The sequence below is a fragment of the Heterocephalus glaber genome, unplaced genomic scaffold (assembly GCF_053883595.1).
Source record: "Heterocephalus glaber isolate CG9 unplaced genomic scaffold, H.glaber_assembly_v1.0 deba00001497, whole genome shotgun sequence".
NCBI lineage: Eukaryota > Metazoa > Chordata > Mammalia > Rodentia > Bathyergidae > Heterocephalus > Heterocephalus glaber.
This window is the reverse complement of record NW_028258320.1, coordinates 71,737,501-71,757,803: the sequence shown is the minus strand read 5'-3', so window position 1 is coordinate 71,757,803 and position 20,303 is coordinate 71,737,501. Positions and strand designations below refer to the sequence as shown.

The 20,303-nt window shown below is 46.0% G+C and overlaps 1 protein-coding gene across 1 annotated transcript in view; it reads right to left on the bottom strand.

Moving 5' to 3' along the window:
* Positions 1-20,303, bottom strand: part of LOC101713282 (guanylate cyclase 2G-like) — a 41,593-nt gene that overhangs the window by 9,020 nt on the left and 12,270 nt on the right. Inside the window, exons 9-17 of the mRNA XM_004839017.4 lie at positions 19,268-19,405; positions 17,045-17,128; positions 16,356-16,460; positions 15,652-15,723; positions 11,478-11,646; positions 9,428-9,583; positions 3,716-3,893; positions 2,250-2,390; positions 1,220-1,412 (exon numbers count right to left, since the gene is read on the bottom strand). Coding sequence (XP_004839074.3) covers positions 1,220-1,412; positions 2,250-2,390; positions 3,716-3,893; positions 9,428-9,583; positions 11,478-11,646; positions 15,652-15,723; positions 16,356-16,460; positions 17,045-17,128; positions 19,268-19,405 — 1,236 coding nt within the window. The remainder of the gene's footprint in view (positions 1-1,219; positions 1,413-2,249; positions 2,391-3,715; positions 3,894-9,427; positions 9,584-11,477; positions 11,647-15,651; positions 15,724-16,355; positions 16,461-17,044; positions 17,129-19,267; positions 19,406-20,303) is intronic.

The following is a 20,303-nucleotide window of genomic DNA, read 5'->3' as shown; positions in this document are numbered from 1 at the left end:
AATATTAGCATTGCTGAGAAAGTAACTCAGGAAAATCCCAGATGACGCTGTCCAGGTGCTGGCTTTGTCAGGGAGGGGACCTGGTCTTGAAGATCTGTGAACTGGGGCATCATTTGTGGGGAACATTGGGGGGTACATTGAAGACCTGTCACTGAGCACTATGGCCACCCTGTCCCCCAAATCTCACTGGTCCCAGGACAGCGGGCAGAGTCCTGGCTTCATGGTCAGGCAGGTGCACAAGCAGCTGCCACCAGGCATGTGTGACACAGACACATGGCACTGTCCCCAGGACCGTGATCCAACCCCATTCAAACTGCCAGAAAACTCAAAAAAACCGTGGTCAGCGCCACCACCGAACAAAGCTGATCTTTAAGATGTTTTATTAGTACACGTTTGCAGTGTGTATTGATCACATTCGCTGTGGGGAGTTGGTACACGTACACAACACATCTTAATCCTTTCTTCACCCCCTTCCCTGCCCCTCCCTTCTCCCTCTATCTCTTGGTCCCCTGCCTGTGTGCAAAAGCCCTATCTCCCTGTTTCCTGCTATCTTTTATTTTGTGCTTTAATTTATTTATATTTTGGGTTTCTCATATAAGAGAAATCATGTGATATCAATGTTTCTGCACTCTCATCCCACACTGTCTTTCATTCTGAGAGAACGTATTCACACATCTCCCAAGCAGCACCAGGCAGAGGATTGTGGCCACCTCTCCTTTACCCAGGAGTCTGATGGTCCAAACTTGGGGAGTCTGTCTTCACCCCGAAATGCTGAAGATCACAACTACAGAAGCGAGACTCACACTAGACCCAAAGTCGGGCTTTAAAGGAAGATGATGTAGGAGCCTCCCTGAACCCAGAGGACATATATTCTGGAGAGAAGGGGAGAAATTAGCTGACAGGAGGTCAGTGCTTCCTTAACAATGTGCTTACGAGCTGGACGTGGTGGTGCAGCCTGTAATCCCAGCACCCTAGGAGGGCTGAGGCAGAGGACTGAAGGTTTGAGCCCAACCTGTGCTGCTTAGCAACATAGGGAGACCCTGTTTCAAAATTAAAAATAAAAGGGCCGGGGATGTAGCTCAGTGTGAAGGCCCTAGGTTCGACCCTTAAGTATTGCCAAAAGAAGTCTTTCCTGTGGGATTAAAATGATGGAAGGGAACAGAGGCCGACGTGCTGGGCGCCACCAGCAAGGAGCGCGGCGCCTGCAGACCGGCCTCACCTTGTACACGTCGTAGGTCTGAACGATGTGGTCAAATAAGCTGTAGAGGTCGTTGAGGAGCTTCACCACTTGCAAGGGGGAGCTGAGGGAGCACAGCTTTGTGAACCCCACGATGTCCGAGAAAAAGATTGTCACAGACTCGAAATGTTCCGGTTCCACCGACTTTCCAGCGATGAGCTGTTCTCCAATGAAGCTGGAGCCAGAGAAAAGATCATTCGGGGTTTTTTGGTTTTGCTTGTGGGAGAAAAGATCATCTTTAACAAGATCTCACGCGTCTCATCTACGGACAGCCCCTCCTGCCCAGCTGCCCTCGGGGGGCGCTTTAATTGGTGGCTCTAACCGGGAAGGGACAGGCACAGGTCACAGGTGCCTTTATAAAACAGCTTTTCGGGCTGACGCATCTCATTTTCCCCTATCGCTTATAGAGGTTGATTACAAAGACTTGGTCTGCAGATGTGAAAGTGAACGTAATCATTCACTAATCCACAAATCGGTATTTTTTCACTTAATCAATCTCACACTATTAACAAATTAAAATGCCTGCTTCCATTACTTTGGCCAAGACACAGAAATGTACAGGAATTTTAATATCAAAAGTTTCTGCCAAATGTTAAGAGAGTGAACAGGTGAAAACGGAACCAAAACTGAAGGACTTTTTAAATCTGAGGTCGGGGTACAGGATGTGCTGTATTTTGCAAAGGTTTTACTGCTGTGTTAGTCATTAGCTCGAGTCATGAACCTAGAGCGCCCTCTGGTGGTCCTCTTCTGTTGCTTCTCCCACCACCTTCCACAAGGAAGATCTCACTACTTTTTTCTCCATTCTTACAGATTTGGAGGTTGCAGGGGGCCCTCTGTCTCCCCTAACAAGGTATTCCAAATTACACGCCCAAAAAGGCTTGGTTTCTTTTAGAAGAACCTGACATTTTCTTAGAAAAAGAGCAATGAAATAATCCCTCTGCGGGCAGCTTCCTAGCTATTAAGGCTCTTGCCCCCTGAGTTTCTTCACCAAGACTCCCGAAGCCGGGGATACCTGGGCAGCATGGTGGACAGAAGCTTCTCCACCTTCCTCTTCTCTGCCATCAGCTGGCTGGTCCTCTCGTCTACCACTTCCTCCAGGTGGCTGGCATACACTTCCAGTTTGCTCATCATACTATCCAGGATGTTCACCTGGCTTTAAAAGAACCCAGGCATTGAACCCCTTCTTCCAGGAATCGTAGGACTGCAGTGGAGCATAACTCCCAGGTGCACATTCCAAAGACACATTTCTCGCCCCTATGATTTCCGACCTCAGTGTTGCCGGTGTACAGCAATGGAATGACAATGGCGATGGGGCCACGTGGCGGGGCACAGACGTCCTTTCCCAGCACTGTTGGCATAGGCTGCACCCTCTGAGCCTCAGTTTACTCATTTGGAAAGTGAGGGTAATAACACATCTCACAGGTAGGGCCGTGATGTGTATAAAGTGCTCAGGGCTGGGTGAACCGTGGCCTTCGATGACCCCTCTCCCGCTCAACAGCGTGCTCCACGCCAGAACACAGATGCCACTAGACTGACTGTCCAACACAAGGGGCACATCTGGATCCCACAGCTCGTTGTTTTAGAAGGGTCTTCAGAGAAATCATTTAAATTCCTCATCTTTTAGGTGAGGAGACGAAAACTCAAATAAGAAATCATCTTAATATTGGAACCATAGTCCAAGTAAAGAGTCAAGATATACTGTTATGCTAATTAACTTTATTTAACCACTCCATAAAATATGCAGATATCAAAACATCACAGTTTATATCAAAAAAATAAACAATTTGTCATTCATCAGTTAAAAATAATATAAAAATGAGAAATTTAAAAACTACCACAATTTGGAAAATCCAGGGCTGATGTTCACATAGCTAAATGGCCAAATTAGGAGTGGACACCTGACTCTCAGCCCCACACTCTTTCTACCTACTCAAGCTGCTTCTAACAGGTGGTACCTTCATACATTCAGTGTATCAACCAATGATACAATGATCCTGATATGAAGAAAGCTACCACTTCGAAAATGATTTGAGAGGCATGCATGATCTAAAGTAGTAACTTACTTCAGGACTGGGGGTGCAGCTCTGTGGTGGAAGCTTGCCTAGCACGTGAGAGGCCCTGGGTTTCATCCCCAGCATCACACACACACAAAGAAGTAAAGAATTGGTGGGGAAAACTACTTTAAAGTTGGTGAATAGCTTTTATCCCACAGCCCAATTCCAAATGATTCACCCTGACCCTTGAAATGCTGATTTGAAAAGGATTCTGAGGCTACATCAAACCTCCTGGGAAAGGGAGCCTTTACTGATTAGTGACATCTGAAATAGAGGACGAGAGGGCTGAATACACGGGGAAGGAAGGAGGGAGGGGAGGGGAGATGGAGGGAGGGAAGGGCCTCAAAGAACCATCGTAGTCATGAGTTTTAAAATTCTAATGGTCAAATGCCTGGGAGAAGACGTCCTTCCACATCTAACTCACCCTCCGGGGCTGGCTTCTCGTAAAATTTTCTTGATGGAAGAGAAAGTGGGCCTTCTTTCTGGAGATTCATCCCAGCAGGTCCTCACCATGACTAGGATCTCTGCACTGCCCCTTTCCTCAGACAGGGAAGGTCGCAGGGGCCCCGCCGCTGTGGGCTCTCTGATTTGCTTGATGATTTCTGAAATTTATTTGGGGTTGAGATAACCAAAGGTCTGAACTTTGTCACTCAGTAAAGTAGCCCCCTTTAAACACGAACTGTGCTCTTAGCAAACTGAGTTTCAAATAAGTGGAATATTAGAATTCCAAAGCAATCTGAATAATTTAATAATATTCTGAATCCTTGTGGAAAATGAAGAATTCTCATGGAAAACATAAGCACTCCCTAATTAATCAGTTTCTAAATCAAGATTTTTTTTTGGATACCAGGCTGGCCTTGAACTCACAGCGATCCTTTTTTTTTGTTTTGTTTTGTTTTGTTTTGTACCAGGGATCAAACTCAGGACCTTGCATTTTTGAGGCAGGCAGAGGCACCACTGAGCTAAATCCCCAGCCCTTTCAAATTTTTTTTAATAGAACTTTTCTTGAAAGGAATCATACCTCCACATGACTTTAAGGATGGATAACCATTTGGTGTGGGCCATCACCAAAATACACTTTATGCAATTTTCCATTCCATATAATATGCTGCGTAAAAGGAATTTTAACAAATAATAAATATAACTGTCACACACTTCCTCTCTATCCAATATTGTAAACCTACTTCCTCTTACTTCTTCATTGGCTTCCACCAATATTTACTAAGCATTCCGCTCAACCAGACTCGTAAAGGAAAGGGTATTTTGAGAATAATGTACACATTTTTTGGTACAAAAAATACTGTGGTTACAACAACGTGGGTAAATCTTTTTTTTTTTTTTTTTTGGTACCAGAGATCGAACTCGGGTCTTTGTGCTTGCGTAGCAGGTGGCAAAACCACTGAGCTAAATCCCCAGCCCCGGGTGAATCTTAAATGCATGTTACTAAGAAAAATAAAGCCAGGATGAAAAGGCTGCGTACTGTATTGTTCTGCTTAACCAGCCTGGAAAAGACAAAATTATAGAGACAGTAAACAAATCAGAGGTGACCACCAGCTTGAGGAGGACAGAGGATTGAAGAGGTGAAGTGCAGGGGAGTGTTTGGGAATGAGGAAACCATTCCATATGATACCATAGCAGTGGTCACCTGACACTGTGTCACTGCCCAAACCCCCAGAACTTTACAGTGCAGAGTGGACCATGAGGAATGCAAAATCTAACTGCATTGAAATGCAGTTTGCATGTAAATGTATGATGCAAGCTCACTGGAAGGGACAGAGGGAAGAGGTGCTGACCTACTTAGTTTCCAAAAGAAGATGAGACAAGGAAAGATCAAAGGGATGGTTCACAATCACTGCGTTCAATCATTTCCCAAGGAGGGTGTACAGGCTTAATAAGACCAGAACTGACATATACACACACTGCGACTGAACAAATAAGGAAATGGATGGCAGATCACAGGAGCCTGCGTCCTTGCTACTGGACAGAGAGGTTATAGACAAGCAAGGGGGAGACTTGAATGAACCAGGGTGGTGATGAATTAGTGTTGGAGAGGTCGGCATGAGGTCCATTTGGCTTTATCTAGGCACAGATATATATGTGTATAGTTATAAATGAACATTTACCTGCCTATCCACTGAGAGGCCCTATAAGCTACTACACCCCAGTAGCAACAAGCAGACCTAAATCTAGGACTTATTTCCTAACACAATCCTCCAACAAAAATTAAGCAAGGCTTGCTGAAGAATTGGCTGCTTCTAGCACTGGGGCAGAAGATCTACACGATAAGCCTGGAGCACTTTGCAAGGCTGGAAGGCAGGAAAGTGCTTCAGACAAAGCAAAGCACCATCACAATGCTTATGTATGAAAGAGATTCAGACACCAACTGAATTGTGAATAGTCAAAGATGGAACAATTTCAGCACCAAAATAAAGTAGCATTAGATCGTAACCCAAGTATTAAATAAATATACAGGAATCCACACTGATAGAAATAAATAACCAAAAAAATAGATAAGTGTAGCAAAGTAGACAAATCTGCCAGAGATGAATTCCAGATTTCTGCAGATCTTCTTCCCTGAAGAAGCTGGAGCCTCCCTCCCTTAAAATCTGGGCTTCACTGGCCCATATGTCCACTAACAGATGAATGGAGAAAGAAAATGCAGTATACATACATTGTAGAGCACTACTCTGCCATAAAGAAAGACAAGTTTGGGTCATTCGTAGGAAAATGAATGCACTGTGAGACCATAATGTAAACTGAAACAAATCAGTCACACAAGCTTAAATATTGCATGGTTTGCTTATATGAGAAACCCAGAGAAAAAATAAAGAGTGAAATAAAAGATACATCATTGGAAGTGGGGAGATAGATCATTCCCAAAGGTGAAGGGGATTAAGACATGGAGGATGGGGGAAAAGAATTGGGATGTGCTATGTACACGTTCCAACTCTACACAAGAAATGTCTACATTATGTACAGCAAACATGTGCCCGCGCACACATGGACACACATACACACACACACACACACACACACACACACACACGGAAGAGATCAAGGAATGGGAGGAAGGGAAAGGAGAGAAACACGAGATTAAAAAAGGAATTAAGATGTGTTAGGTACCTGTACCAACTTCCCACAAAGAATGTAGACATGTACTACACACAAGTACTAATTTTTTACTAAAAATATTTTCTTTAAAAGTGTGGGCCTTACACAGGGACTTTGTCCTATGGTCAATATAGAAGGAGGAAGTCAAGAACAACTTCACAGTGGGAATCGACAAGCACTACCTCGGGCAGGTGATCAAGGAAAACATCAGCCATGACACTCGTGTGAAAGTACACGCCTCCACTACGATGTGATTTACTTCCGGTGTCTTCCTCCAATACACCCAGAACCCCAGTCCAGCCATGAGAAAAGGAACAAAAATCAGACAACTGAGAAGGAGATTCTACAAAATATCTGATCAGAAAAACTCCTCCAAAGTGTCAAGGTCATTTAAAAAAGGAAAGTCTGAGGCCTTTTCCAGGAGAAGTTTAAGGAGATGTCATGACTAAATATAATGCGTTACCCTGCACAGGATGTTGAGACAGGAAAAGGACATACAAGAAAAACTAAATAAAGTATGAACTTCAGGTAATGTATTTAAAGATATAGGTTACAAAATTGTACCCAAAATATTCTCTTGCTTATGTCTGTATTTCAATGCCTAAAAATGTACTGAAAGAACCTTCATAAAAATGTATTCTGGGTAAGTGTGTTTTGCTTCCTAGATGAAGCTCAACTCAACAAAAGGGACAATAGTGGCTTCAAAAGAAGTGGCCAAAGACTCAGTCCTGGAATTTCTGCTGCCCTGCAGATTGCCCAAAATAACCCTGTGAGAGTCAATAAAATAATTTAGAACTGGAGAGAAAACACACCCTAGTTTCGAACCTATAATCTCTAACAGTCTGCCGGTCACTTTGGTGTAGCTGTTCTTGTTCTGGCAGTGGATTCGTGGGAGGGGGCAGTATTCAGGACTCACCCCACATCTGCAGAGAACCAGCCTTAGAGCAGGGCTGAAAATGTACATCTCTGACAAGTCCCCAGGCTGCACCGAGGTGCTGCCCACCGACCACAAGGACCAAGGCCGGTACCTCTCAGACTGTGACTCCCCAGGGCCCAGGTGGAAACGCACATTCTCTGGCCTCACGGCACACTTGGAACCGAGTCACAACCCTGAGGGCCGACCCAGCAGCTCTACGCTTTAGCAAGCCTGCGGGTGACTCTAACAGGCAGAGTCTGAGAAGCACTCACCTGCTCTCTCAGAGGGTTAATATTTACCCAGTTCTGAGCACCAAGTGTGTTTGTAGAGAAGTGTGCAGAGTTCACAAAAGACCCATGTTTGTCCATAAATTAAGCACACACTGTATTTCTCCTGGTTGCCATATTGTGCGTACACAGTCCAGGCCCATGGGACGGGCTCTCCTTTACTTTTGTGAGGAGTACGACGAGGAGGAATACAGTATATGCATCGTCCACAGACTTCTCCCAGCCCAGCTCAGACCCCATTGGCAAGGCCGGGGGCAGCTGGGCCTTGGGATGGCAGGTGGGCCCCACCTGGGCTCAGTCTGGGTGGATTTGCCTCTTAGCCCGGATCCAAAGTCAGGTCCACCTGGACCTCGAGTTACCTCTTTTGGATTAGTCTCACCTGTTTCATCTAGAAACTGGAGTCCTGTTTTAAAGCAACTGCATGCCCTGCAGTCTCCAGACTTTAAAAGTGTTCAAGGAATGTGGGATCAGGTAAAGATGAAACATAAGATAGACCGGTGCAGATGGGCTCAGAGAGAGAAGATTGGGCTGGGTCGGGTCTGCTTAGAAACGCACACCCCTCATTCTCCCTCTCCCCAGGCAGTGGTTCTCAACCTGAACTGCTGCGTATCAGAACCACCTAGGGAGCTTCTAACTGAGTCCCAAGCAACTTCCCAGACAACAACATCAATCTCTGGGGCTGAGATCCAGCCCCCAGCTTTTAAGAGACAACACAGCAGAAAACCAAGCCAGAATGTATTCTTTGTTAGTGGACAGTTGAGCAGCATCAATTATAAATTTTAAACATACTTAAAATATAGTCATTACTTCCATTTCATGGCTCTAAATCTATCCGGAAGAAACATTCAACCATATGTGGTCATCGCTGCAATTTGTATAGCAGCAAAAGGGAAACAAAGTGAATATCCATGATTAATGTATGGTATAGTCTCATCGTGAAAAATTCTTCAGTTCTTAAGAAAAAATGAGGCAGATTTGTAAATAGGAATATGAGGTGAAGGAAGAGTATGTGCAAAGGGCCTGGGGTGACATGTGTCTGGCATTGTGGAGGCATGTGAAGGTGGCCGGTGTGCCTGGAAGGGGTGAGCCGTGGGTAACAGAAGTAGGAAGGTGTGGTGGGATGAAGGGTGGTCCCCAAAGGGATATGCACGTGTCCTGATCTTCACAATCTGTCAGTGTTACCTTGTTTGGAAAATGGTCTTTGTTGAGATGTCTTGGATTATCCACCTAGGCCTGTATCCAATGACAAGTGTCCTTACAAGAGACATAGAGAGAACAAACACTCGGAAGAGGGAATCTGAAGATGGTGACAGAGACTGGGCCATGTAGCCACAAGCCCAGGAGGGCTGGAGCAGCCACCAGATTCTGGAAGAGGCAAAGAATGGACCCGGGCTTTGCTAACACCTCGATCTTGAACTTCGGTCCCTACAAGAGACAGCAAGTGTATAGTAATTGTCACAGCAGCCCTGGGAAAGTAGGACTAAGGGACACAGAGGCCAGAGAGTTAAGAGGACCACAGTGGCTTTCTGGGCCCAGGAAAGGACTTGGTATAAATTCCCCAATGGGGAGCCACGGGAGGATATGGAGCAGAGAACTGACTCATTTTCCAACAGCCTCACTCTAGCAGCTGGAACACAGCAGGTTACATGATATCATTCCAAGTCCCTGGATTTTTTTTAACCACATGCAATTCATTTTCTAGTTTAAGGAATATAAAATGTTAAATAAGAACAGAATGCATTATAGATAGCAGCACAGTAAGGACAAGTGTTTCCAAGCCAGGCCACCCTGCCCAACCCTCCCAAGTAGCGCAGAGCTTTACCATCTGGGGCCGCGTCCAGGTCCTCAAAGGGTCCGTGGTCCTGATGGTGGATCAGGTCCCGCATGAGGACTGCGAAGCTGTAGACATCTCCCTTCGGGGTGCCCCGCCAGGGCACTTGGGGAAGACGCAAGAGCTCAGGCGCCGTCCAGTAGAGCTCTGCAAAGAAAGCGATGTCAGGTGGGGCAAGAGCAGCTTAGGAAATAACAGCCCTTGCTTCATTCTCAGGGCGTGTGGAGAGGGGGCATCTGCCCAAGAACCCAGCCCTGGGGCTTCTGACCAGAATGGAACAGGGCTCCATGGGAGGGAGCATGGAGAAAATGGCCAGGAGGATGTGCGTTAGGAGTTTAGAGTCGTTTATTCATTTGCTTTCCTTTCTTTCTTTTTTTCCCTATTGTCTATATTTTTTTTAATGCACTGAGGTAATGTTCACCTAACACAAAACTAACTTTTTAAAAGTAAACAAGTCAGTAGCATTGAGCATGTTCACAGTGTTGTGTAACCATCACCTACTTTGATCTAGTTTCGAAACTTCTACCATGGCAAAACGAAACTCTCTACCCATTAGACAGCTTCTCCCCGTTCTCCTCCACCCCTGGCAACCACCAATCTGCACTGTTCCTATAGATTTCCCTATTCTGGATGTTTCCTATGTCGACTTCTTTTGGTAATAGGGTCTATAGGTTTATACAAGGGGTGATTGAAAAGGCAGTATTTATTTAAATTTTTAAAAATTATTACAGTAAAAGACAGCACTGCCATTAACCCACCTCAAAACAGTCCCCCTGGCTGCAAATACATTTATGCCAGCATCCTTGCTACCTTCTGAAGCAGTTCTGGAAGTCCTGTTTTCTGAGTGTCTGTACAAAGCGTGATCAAAAATACAATGATTGCTGCTGCCAAGTGCCAACCAAAGGGAAGGCAGGCTCATAAAAAAACATCATAAAGTGTCTTCATCCACTTTATTCCCTAGATCTGGCACCCTCCTCTTCCCCAAAGTCAAAATGACCATAAAAGGCAAACATTTTGAAATGATTCAGAACTCTGAGGCAGCCATTACAACATAACTATAGACACTCACGAAAGAGTACTTCCAGAACTGCTCCAGAAAGTGGCAAGAATGGTGAGATATGTGTGTTCAAAGCAAGGGAGAGTATTTTGAGGAGGATTGATGCCAATGTGTCTTTTACTGTAAGACATTTCTTTTTTTGGTACCGGGGATCGAACTCGGGTCTTTGCGCTTACGCAGCAGGCGGCGAAATCACTGAGCTAAATCCTCAGCTATAAGACATTTTTTAAATATAAACACATACCATGTTTTTCAATCATGCCTCATGTCATTATAGCCTATAGTCCTTAAAAGAAGATATATTATGGGATGGGGAACCAGGAGCAGCTATCAGCAGTTTTTTAAAACCTCCCCCTGTCTTTCTGTATGACATCATCTTGTTTCATGGCACAGAAACCTCCCATATTCACACAGAAAAGATGCTGCCAGGGAGCTGCCCCAGCAGAGCGGCACAGGCCTGAGGATGGTGGGTTCAGTGTGGCCTCGGATGCACCAGATGAGAATCAAGGGCATGCAATTAACTTTGGGCAAGTAGGAAGACTCATTGAGCTCCAAGCTGCTCATATGGAATTGGAGCTATGGGTCTTGTTTTGAGATATACTTCAGAATCACATGAGCACTTTGAAACAATACAGATGCCCAGACCCCATCTTCAGGTCTTCTGACTCCATTAATAAGAGGACTGGGGCCTGCCACCTACAAGACAGACAAGTGTGGAACTTGGTTATCTTTAAAGTGTCTGGTAGATCTCAAGGCCTATGCTGAGAACATAGGAGGAATGTTGCAAAGGACAGAGGGCTAAAGAGAAGGGTCATTTTTTCTGTCATTCTCCCAGAGTGAAATGGAGCAGCCCATGGCACAGCTGGAGGTGCAGGTCCAGCTGTGGGTACCTGGACAAATGTGCATCAGGAAGCAAAGACACAGAGAGAAACCCTTTGATAACTCAGCTGACAACTACTGGCTGCAAGACCTTCCAATGGTTACCTGTGTGGTCTGTGGTTTTCTCATTCTGTGCTCTATGTGTCTGGCCATACTTGAGCTCCCACAGCCCAAATCCAGACAGCTTCACCTGCATGCAAGCATCCACCAGGCAGTTGGAAGGTTGCAGGTTGCCATGGGACCCCAGTGGGCTCCTGTGGAGGAACAGCATGCCCTGCAAGGGTGACAATGAGCAAGTGACACAGACCAGGTCCTATGGCCCTGGTAGGAGAAAGGGAGGTGAACAGATGGACTGAAACACAGACAGACACTCAAGCCAGGGCAGCCTGGCTACCTCTGGGCTCCATTGTTAAAGAGCCATCAGAAACACCCTGGTCCACAGAGTCAGCCTACACACAGACACCTAAAAGGGAGAGGAGCCAAGAAGACCCAGGCAGTTCACTCCAAATATACCCTCGTGATCAGATCCTGTGCCCAAAGCCCACCTCCACCATTTTGCTTTATCCTCCAAGCCTTATTCTTCTCTTCAAAATGGAAGAAACCATAATACTTACAGCATAGTATGATTGTGGAGATTAAGTGTAATAATAAAAGCGAAATGCCAGACTCAGCACATGATACAAAGAGAACACCCAATGTAAAGCATAATAAAAATTACATAAATATGATAAATGCATTACTATGATAAAGAATTAAGTAATGAAGTAATTAATTAATTACTAAGTAATTAAGCATCCTATTGTCTCCATATATACTGTTATATGTGCCTAAGGGTTCTGTTTGAGCACTTTGCAGAAAACAAGCAATAAAATGAGGAACACTGAGAAACTCTTCTGTCATCCACTATGATTATAATTCTGTTATGATATTAATTATTATTATTACTATGTTCTCAGTGGTTACATGCTATGAAGAGGGCAGAGAAAATCCTCAAGTCAGAAGATGTGTACTCAAGCCTGGGCTTTACCAATCTCTCTCTTAAAGTAAGTGATTTCACCTCACTGGGCCTTGATTTTCCCATCTGTGAGATGGGACTTCCCAGCTATTGCTATTTAAATGATGGCCTGGAAGCTGAGCAGGAATGCAGAGTCCTGGGCCCCACTCCAGACTGACTGAATTGCACTGTGCATTTGAACAAGGGTCCCCCAGGATTTCTGGGCACAGAATCTGAGGAGACCTGTGGTGGCCAAGTTTGCCCAATCTCAGCTGGACATTAGAATCTCCTCGGTACCTTCAACCAAACCAGCACGCAATGCTTGAGCACCAACAGCTGGACCAAGCCAAACATGACCACTAAGGACCCAAAACAGCAGAGGATCAGGATGGGGAGAGCTGCCTGCTCCAGAGACACTTGCTAAGGAAGGTGAGTCACAGAGGCATGGGAAACTCTGCTTAGCAAAGGGTGGAGAACTTTCCAGGAGGGAGGGGCCACAGCAAGGACTGGGGTGGAGAAGGGAGAGACGTGTTCCGGGAGGACAGGTAGGTGAAGAGGTCATTTTACAAAATGAAAAAAGTCATCCTTGTTTTCCAACCATGATGCCAGGAAAGGATGTTTGCAGCCCTCTGAAATCTCTAAGTGCAGACCTGGAAGTGGTGATGAGAAGTAGCTACACTTTTCAGAAGCTCAACGCAGGGCAGGCACAACATGGTGCTGGTTCTTATCTTGTTTTGTTTTCCTTACCTTCTTGAATGGCGTCATCAGATATTAATTTGCCCAGGTCCCCAGGCTGGGAGTGATAGAACTGGACTGAGAATCCTGCTGTCTGATTCTCAACCTGTGCCCTGACCGACCCTGAGCTACCCCTTTGCTGATGAAAGGCAGAGAATGGGAAGTAATGGATGCTCCATTGTAGCTACAAGTTTCCACACTGTAATACTGATTTGTGATGACCAGATAAGTAAGCGTGAATCTGTTTGCGGCACTTTGTACTGTGCACTATACGAAGTGCTCTACAACTACTGTCACGTGTAGTCTTTGCTGAGGCAGGTTAATATTCTCATCCTCGGTTTCACAATGAGCAAATTCAGGGTTTTAAATTGCTCCCAAGAAGTCAGGCTCAGAGCTGGGTTTAAACCCAGGATGGATGACCTTAAAGCCTGTCATGCCTAAGCCACTAAAGTGTACTGTTTCCTTTGCCCTGGGACTGTGGAGGAGAGGAGGGAAGAGAACAAAGGAAGGAGTGTGTCAAGGTATATTTACTCCCAAACGCCATTTCACAAGAGCAGCCAGGTCACAATGCAGTTCAGAGCCAGTAGCAAGGGGGAGGAAGTCATGCCTGGGCCTGAACTCAGGATGCCCCAGACAGTGCAGCAACGTGGGATGTGCGTGGATGTCCTCAGCAGATGATTGCACCTAGGGCAGCAGTTCAAACGCTGCTGACAGGCAGAGTCTCCAAGGTCCCCTTTAACCCAGAGCCCTGAGGCCAATATTGCATTGGAAGGAAAATGCATCACCTCCCACCCCACCCCCAAATCAAGGGACTGCCTGTGCTCCTTTATCCTTGTGGCTTGTTTTTGACACAGTAAAGCAGAATCACATTTTGAAATGCAAAGCCACTCAACCAGACCAGGAAGAGGGGCTGGCTCTGGGGTGTCCCCAGCCAGACTCCAACAGACTGAGGTCCAATTTGCACTTTGGTTTGAAAAGCCTTCAGGAGTGCAGAATCTCTCTGGTACCTAGTATAAATGAGGTGCTGGTCAAACAGACATAGAGAGGAGACTTTCGTAGGTACCGGGTCAAACCCAGGGGTGCGTTACCACTGAGCTACATCCCCAGTCCATTTACTTTTTGTTTGTTTATTTGTTTGTTTGTTTGTTTTGAGATGGGGTCTCACTGAGTTGCCCAGACTGGCCTAAAACAGGTGACCCTCCTGCCTCAGCCTCCCTCAATGCTGGGCTCACAGGTGTGTGCCACTGTGCCTGGCTGAGAAGACTTGTTTTTATGATTGGTATGTGATAGCCAAAAGTCCTTGTCTCCCTGCAAAAGGGCCTTATAGGAGAATAAACCCTTAAAAGATGCTCATTACTGTTTTAATGCAGTAACAGTGCTGTTCCAGGGTTGTTCTTGGAGACCAAATTACAGAGAGGCTTCTGTTTGTCTAACTTACTTGCCAACAAGATGCTGGCTTTCTGCTGTGGCCTAGAAAATTAAACTCACACCAGGCTATAAGACTCAGCTTCTTAGAAACAAAAGGCAGTAAAATCTCCGAGGAAGAAGAACACTTTGACGTCAACCAGGCCAGCCTCATCGATTATGCCAATATGAAATTGAGATGCAAAGAAGGGCTGCAGCCTGGCACAGTCATTCAGTGAGTCAGTGGCCCAGTCCTTCAGAGGGCAGAGCCCCACTACTCCCTTGTAGCCCTCACAGCTCCCCAGCAGAGTCTTCCCCACAGGCATCTGTTGGTGGCTGGGTGCAGATGCTGCCTGGTGACCAGACTGCTCACTGACACTGAGGACCAGCCCTTGGCCTGCTGATGGACCATGTGTCAGCCTGAGAGACCTCTTCATTCAGGCCCATGCCCAGCCATTGACTCAGCCCCTTCTCATGGTAAAAGTGTACGCTTAGAGCAGCGAGCCGGATGCCAGCTCAGGTTGAGGAGAACAGCCTCAGGCTGCTGGTGCATACAGTACAGCCCACTCCATTCCAGTCCTCCATCCCTCATTGCTAGCTGCATGCCCACCCTGAGTCATCTTGTTGCCATGCCTCTGCACACACGTGTGCACACACACACACACACTTTCATGGCAGCGAGAAGGAATGGCCCTCTCTGCACCTCCCTCTGGATTGTCCCTAAACTGCCACTAATTGGCATCTAGATGTGAGAGTTATTGGTCCCTGTTACAAAACACAAAACAATTCTCTAGTTCCACCTACTGAGAGGCAGCGTGAAACAGTAGTTGAGTGTAAGACTCACAAGTGCCTAAGTTTGAATCCTGTTTGCACTCTTTGTTAGCTATGAGACTTAGGGAAAATTATATGAGCTCTCTGGGGCTCATTTTCCCATCTGTGAAATGGGAGCAACAGTGGATCTACCTTATAGTTTCTTGTGAGAGTTAGTAAATTAATAAAACAAAGTACTGGAAAGTGTGTGTCCCAAAATAGGATTTGCCCAAAGCTAAGATCTAGCTGGAAAATAATCAGCCTTGAAAACTAGAGACCAAAAATCCCAGCCCAGTTGCTTTGTTTATCCCTTAAATAAGTATATGGTATACTCACATTGACAATGTCATACGCAAATGAGATTTTGAATATCCAATCCATTTCATGATCTGAGTTTCTCAAAACGTCCTAGAAAACATAATTATTCAAAATATCACTGGTGACTCGAGCAGAAGCACAGTGAGCATCATACGTTTAACAAGTTGACTCTAGTATCTGATGTTGTTGGCCAGGACTACACTAAGAGAATCTGAAAGAGAACACATTGAGCTTAGGTAACTTGGAATCTCTCCATGAGATACCCTAACCTAGCTCAGTAGTGGAAAAGTGTGTCTACAGCCGCACCTGAATGCACTGAGCTCATCTTCCTCAGAAGCTAAGCAGGGCCAGGCCTGGTTAGTACTTGGATAGGAGAAAGGACACAGTCGAGTTTTACAAACACTTCCTGTGCCTGACATAAAGCTCACGATCGCATATTAGGGAAAGGGGGATGATGGGCCCAAGAACACAATTTGGGAGTAGCCAGGACATTTTAGGAGAAGGAACCGAGCCTGTACAGTTTCCACTCAGACCAAAGAAATCTGAATACTTGGGAGCTGCACTGCTAATTCGATCCCCAGCAGAAAGCTCAACAAGATAATTCAGGTCTTCCAATTAGACTCCAGAGGGGCTGCCTTTGGCTGAGCAGGAAGAAGCATTGACAGGGTTCTTTATTAGCTACTGCCGATCAAGCCTGAGTTAAGTTTGCCCAGTCGGCTTACCTTGAGGCTCCCTTTTTTGCAATACTGGGTGACAAGGCAGATGTTAGGTGGTTCTGTGCAAACACCAAAGAAGGAAACGATGTTTTCATGCCTTAACTCACACATCTGGAAATAACAACAACAAGAGCATATGCAGAGTGTATCTTCCAGGGTCACAAACCTTCAGTTAGCTTTTTGAAAGACTTGGTGAGTTAAGAACTATTACTCTTCCCATTTTACAGATGAGGGAAGCAAGCCGAGAGGCACCCAGAAAGTCTGGCTCCCGCAAATAAACCAGAAGAAAGATCAAAGTCTAATCTTAGCTGTGAGTTAGATTAAACCACCTCACAGCAACCAGACCCAGCCCCGCTTCCCTGCTTCTAGCTCTCAGTGTGTGCGTCACCACAGGTCATAACACAGAACAAGCAGTCAGGCTCCCTCCAGGGTGCAGGTTCAAGGTTAATAAGCAGCTACCAAAGACAGAGGATGAAGGGCCAGAATGAAGGCCAGGGAGGATAAAGGGGGGAAATCAGAGGCAGGAGAGTTCCAGGCTCCAGATGCTTGAGTCAGATCAAGGGTCTGAGGTCCAAAAACGGGGCTGTTGGGGCATGGGTGGTCGACAGTTAAGGAAGCAACCTCCCGCCGCTGCCCGCCTGGGGTGGAGGCCACGCCCCACAGGCAGGCACTGGGAGTGGCACAGAGGGGCTCACCAGCCGGACTTCCTGCAGCATGGTCGGCTTTCTAACCCAGGCGTTGGCTTGATCACCAGCATAGTGGATGGCTACGTGGTTTCCCTGGAATCAGAGACAAAGTGTAATGTTGTTGACCAAGGATGACCCAGAAACAACTCTATTCAGAAAGGGCAAGGAGGAAGGGGAGAAAGACGACTAGCTAGCAAGTGATCCACCTGTGTGGGGCGAGGAGGGGTCAGCACCCAGTCAACCCCATGGTGGCACTGTGCTGCATTCAGGCACCGAGCAAGCTGCTCAGCACCAAGCCCTCATTGGCATCAGAACCCTGAAAGCTGGGTTTGATTAGTCCATTTCCACATGGGGTCACTGAGGTCAATAACTCGTCCAGGATTGCACATCTGTAGGCAACACAGCCAGAATGCGAATGCCTAACTCCAAGACCACATGCCTCCTGTTATGTGGTAATGTCCCAGTATTCAGAGGAAATAGTTATTCAGGTTGTAAGGGTAAGTCTGGTATCATATGCCTGTTCAAAGCCCAGTGCCATCACTGGACTTAACGTCTCCCAGCCTCCATTTCCCCACCTCCAAAGTACAGAGTAAAGTCACATCAATCCCATAAGGCTATTGTGAGGTTTAAATCAGTTCTAAAATGTCATATTGGAAACTCAATGCCTGCTACCCATTTTCAGTAAATGTCATCTCTTATTGATATTACTTCTTAAATCTGCTTTTAGAGTCTGTCATTCACCACACACACAAAAAAAAACTAATGTGTTTAAAAAAAAACAAACAACTGAGTAGAAGAAGAGCCAGAACCTGGACCAGAGAGAAGGCAAGCCTCAGTATGAGTTAAACATCAGCCCCAGACCTGCCACTCTCATTGTAAAAGTAGCTGCAAAGGACTCGAGACAGTGGTGGGATTTCCATGGAGGAGGAGCACCTGCAGCAAAGGGGTGGCACAAGTGGTAGTGCTTATTCTGAGTCCCAAAGGGTGAGAAGATTCCAGATCGGGTGGGCAAAGCAGAACAGGCATGGCATGGCTGAGACATGCATGACATCACCAGCAAGGCAGATCGGGTGAGCGTAAGATTTAGGCCAGGGGGGAAAAAGTTTCTAAAAGTAAGTTGGGGCCGGGTAGTCAGAAGACTGAGTCACTTATTAAAGGTGTTGGACACCAACATGTAGGAAAATGGGGAATCCAGCGGTGAGACACACACTTGGGAAGATTAGCCAGACAGTGCGGTGCTTGGCGTTCCTGGCTTCCTTCTCTCCATGGCCAGGTGACCACAGTATGCAGGTTTGCATGAAAGGTGGTCCCTAAGGGTTTCGGCTATGTCCCAGGAGGTTTCTGTAGTTTGAAAACTTAAATAAGACATTTAGAAAAATAAATTCAGTTCGATAGGCAATGACTTGGCTCCAGTCTCTCCTAACCCCAGTTTAAAGCATGTGCAATTCTTCCCTTGCTTGGAACTTTCTGCCTTTATTTTCCAGGGCCCCCATCTAAAAGGATTTTTTTTTCTTATATCACTTTCCCCTAGGGGGCTTGAGTGTCTAAAGGACTTCAAAGCACAGGCAGCGGCTCTCTAGTCCAGGGTGGGGAAAGGAGAGTGAGAAAGGACAGGCGAGGATGGCGCCTTGCTTACCCTGGAGAGGCATCGGGATGGAACGGCCCGCACTCTAAGGTTGTGCTGTCTGTTAGGGCAGCCACTGGCCACATGAGGCTGTTTCCATTGAAGTTAATAAAAATTAAATAAAATGTAAATTTTTATTGGTGGAGTTTTAAATTCCATTCCCCAGACACACTCAAGTCACACGAGGCTGGTGGCCACCATAAAGGACAGTGCAGATTTGGGGCACTCATCTTCACAGAAAGTTCCATCACCCAGGCAGAGTCCAGTCGAGAAGCTGGCATAGGAATCACCCGTGAGCTGGTTAGAAATGCAGAATCTCAGGCTTCACCCCACACTTATCCAGGACCCACATTTCTAAAACATTTTTTAAATTTTTAATTGATATATAATATTTGTATATATTTATCTGCATTTTTAATAAGAGCTCCACGTGAGCCACATACACATTAAAGTTTGAGAGGCCCTGGTCTGGAGATACAAGACCAGCTTGGCTTTGGCACAGAGCACACCCTCCTCTCCAGAACACCACACTGGACTGAAGGACAAGGGCAGCAGAGGACAGAGGTACACCTTAAGACCTCCATGCAGCCAGCTGGGCTCAGAAGTACCTGGTAAAGCCCCACTGGGGCAAACAGCAGCTCTTCCCGCTGTGGGCTCTTGACAAAGGAGTAGAGGTCCACAGAACTCATCCCACTGGACACATCGCTGTGGTCGCCTCTGGACATGAGTGTGCTCCTCTGCGATGGCTGCAGACAAAACATGATTTCGTTGTCCTCAGTAAGATGGCCAGGTGCAGAAGGGACTGTGTACTTTATGGATCAGGAGGTGAGTTCCAGGTTCACGCATTTCATACTCTTTATTTTTAGTACACGTTTGCAGTGCACAATGATTACACTCCTTGCAGGGAGTTGGTACGTGTAACAATGCATCTTAATTTTTTTTTTACTTCCCTCCCCTCTCCTTCAATTCTTGATCCCCTTCCCATTTGAGAAAGAACTATCTACTTCCTATTATACATAATTTATTTTGTTCTTTTCTTACATTTGGGATTTCTCATAGCAGACAAACCATGTGATACCCAAGCTGTCCAGTTTATTTCACTTAACATGATGGTCTCTCAAGATGGATCCATTTTCCTACAAGCGACTCAATTTTATCCCTCTTTATGGCAGAGCAGTGCCCCATTGTGTGTAAATACCACATTTTCTTTATCCACTTATCTGTTTCTGACCCAAACTGTGAGTGCTTACCTGCCACCTACACTGCTCTTCACATCTGCACCAATTTACACAGTGTGGTATGAGGGCGGGCTCTGAGCTCAGTCTTCCCGGATTCAAGTTCCAAATGTGGGGCCCAAATCATTTTGCTAAGTAAACACTTGTTAGCTCTATATCCAGTACCTCCAGCACCTCCCCAGCATCTGGAGAACATCTTCAAAGCACAGGAGCCCTGTATTTTGGGAAGACTCTTCCCTGGAACCCTAGTGTACAAACCAGGCAGACCAGAATAGAGCTGCCTGTGGATGAAGAGGGAAGAGGGAGGCTCTAAATTCCCCATGGACATTTGGAAACGAGCGATTAATGAACCTCAATCTCTTGGTCTAAGTGCAGTGAAAGCTCTGTGGCTTGGAACTAGCCGAGCCTC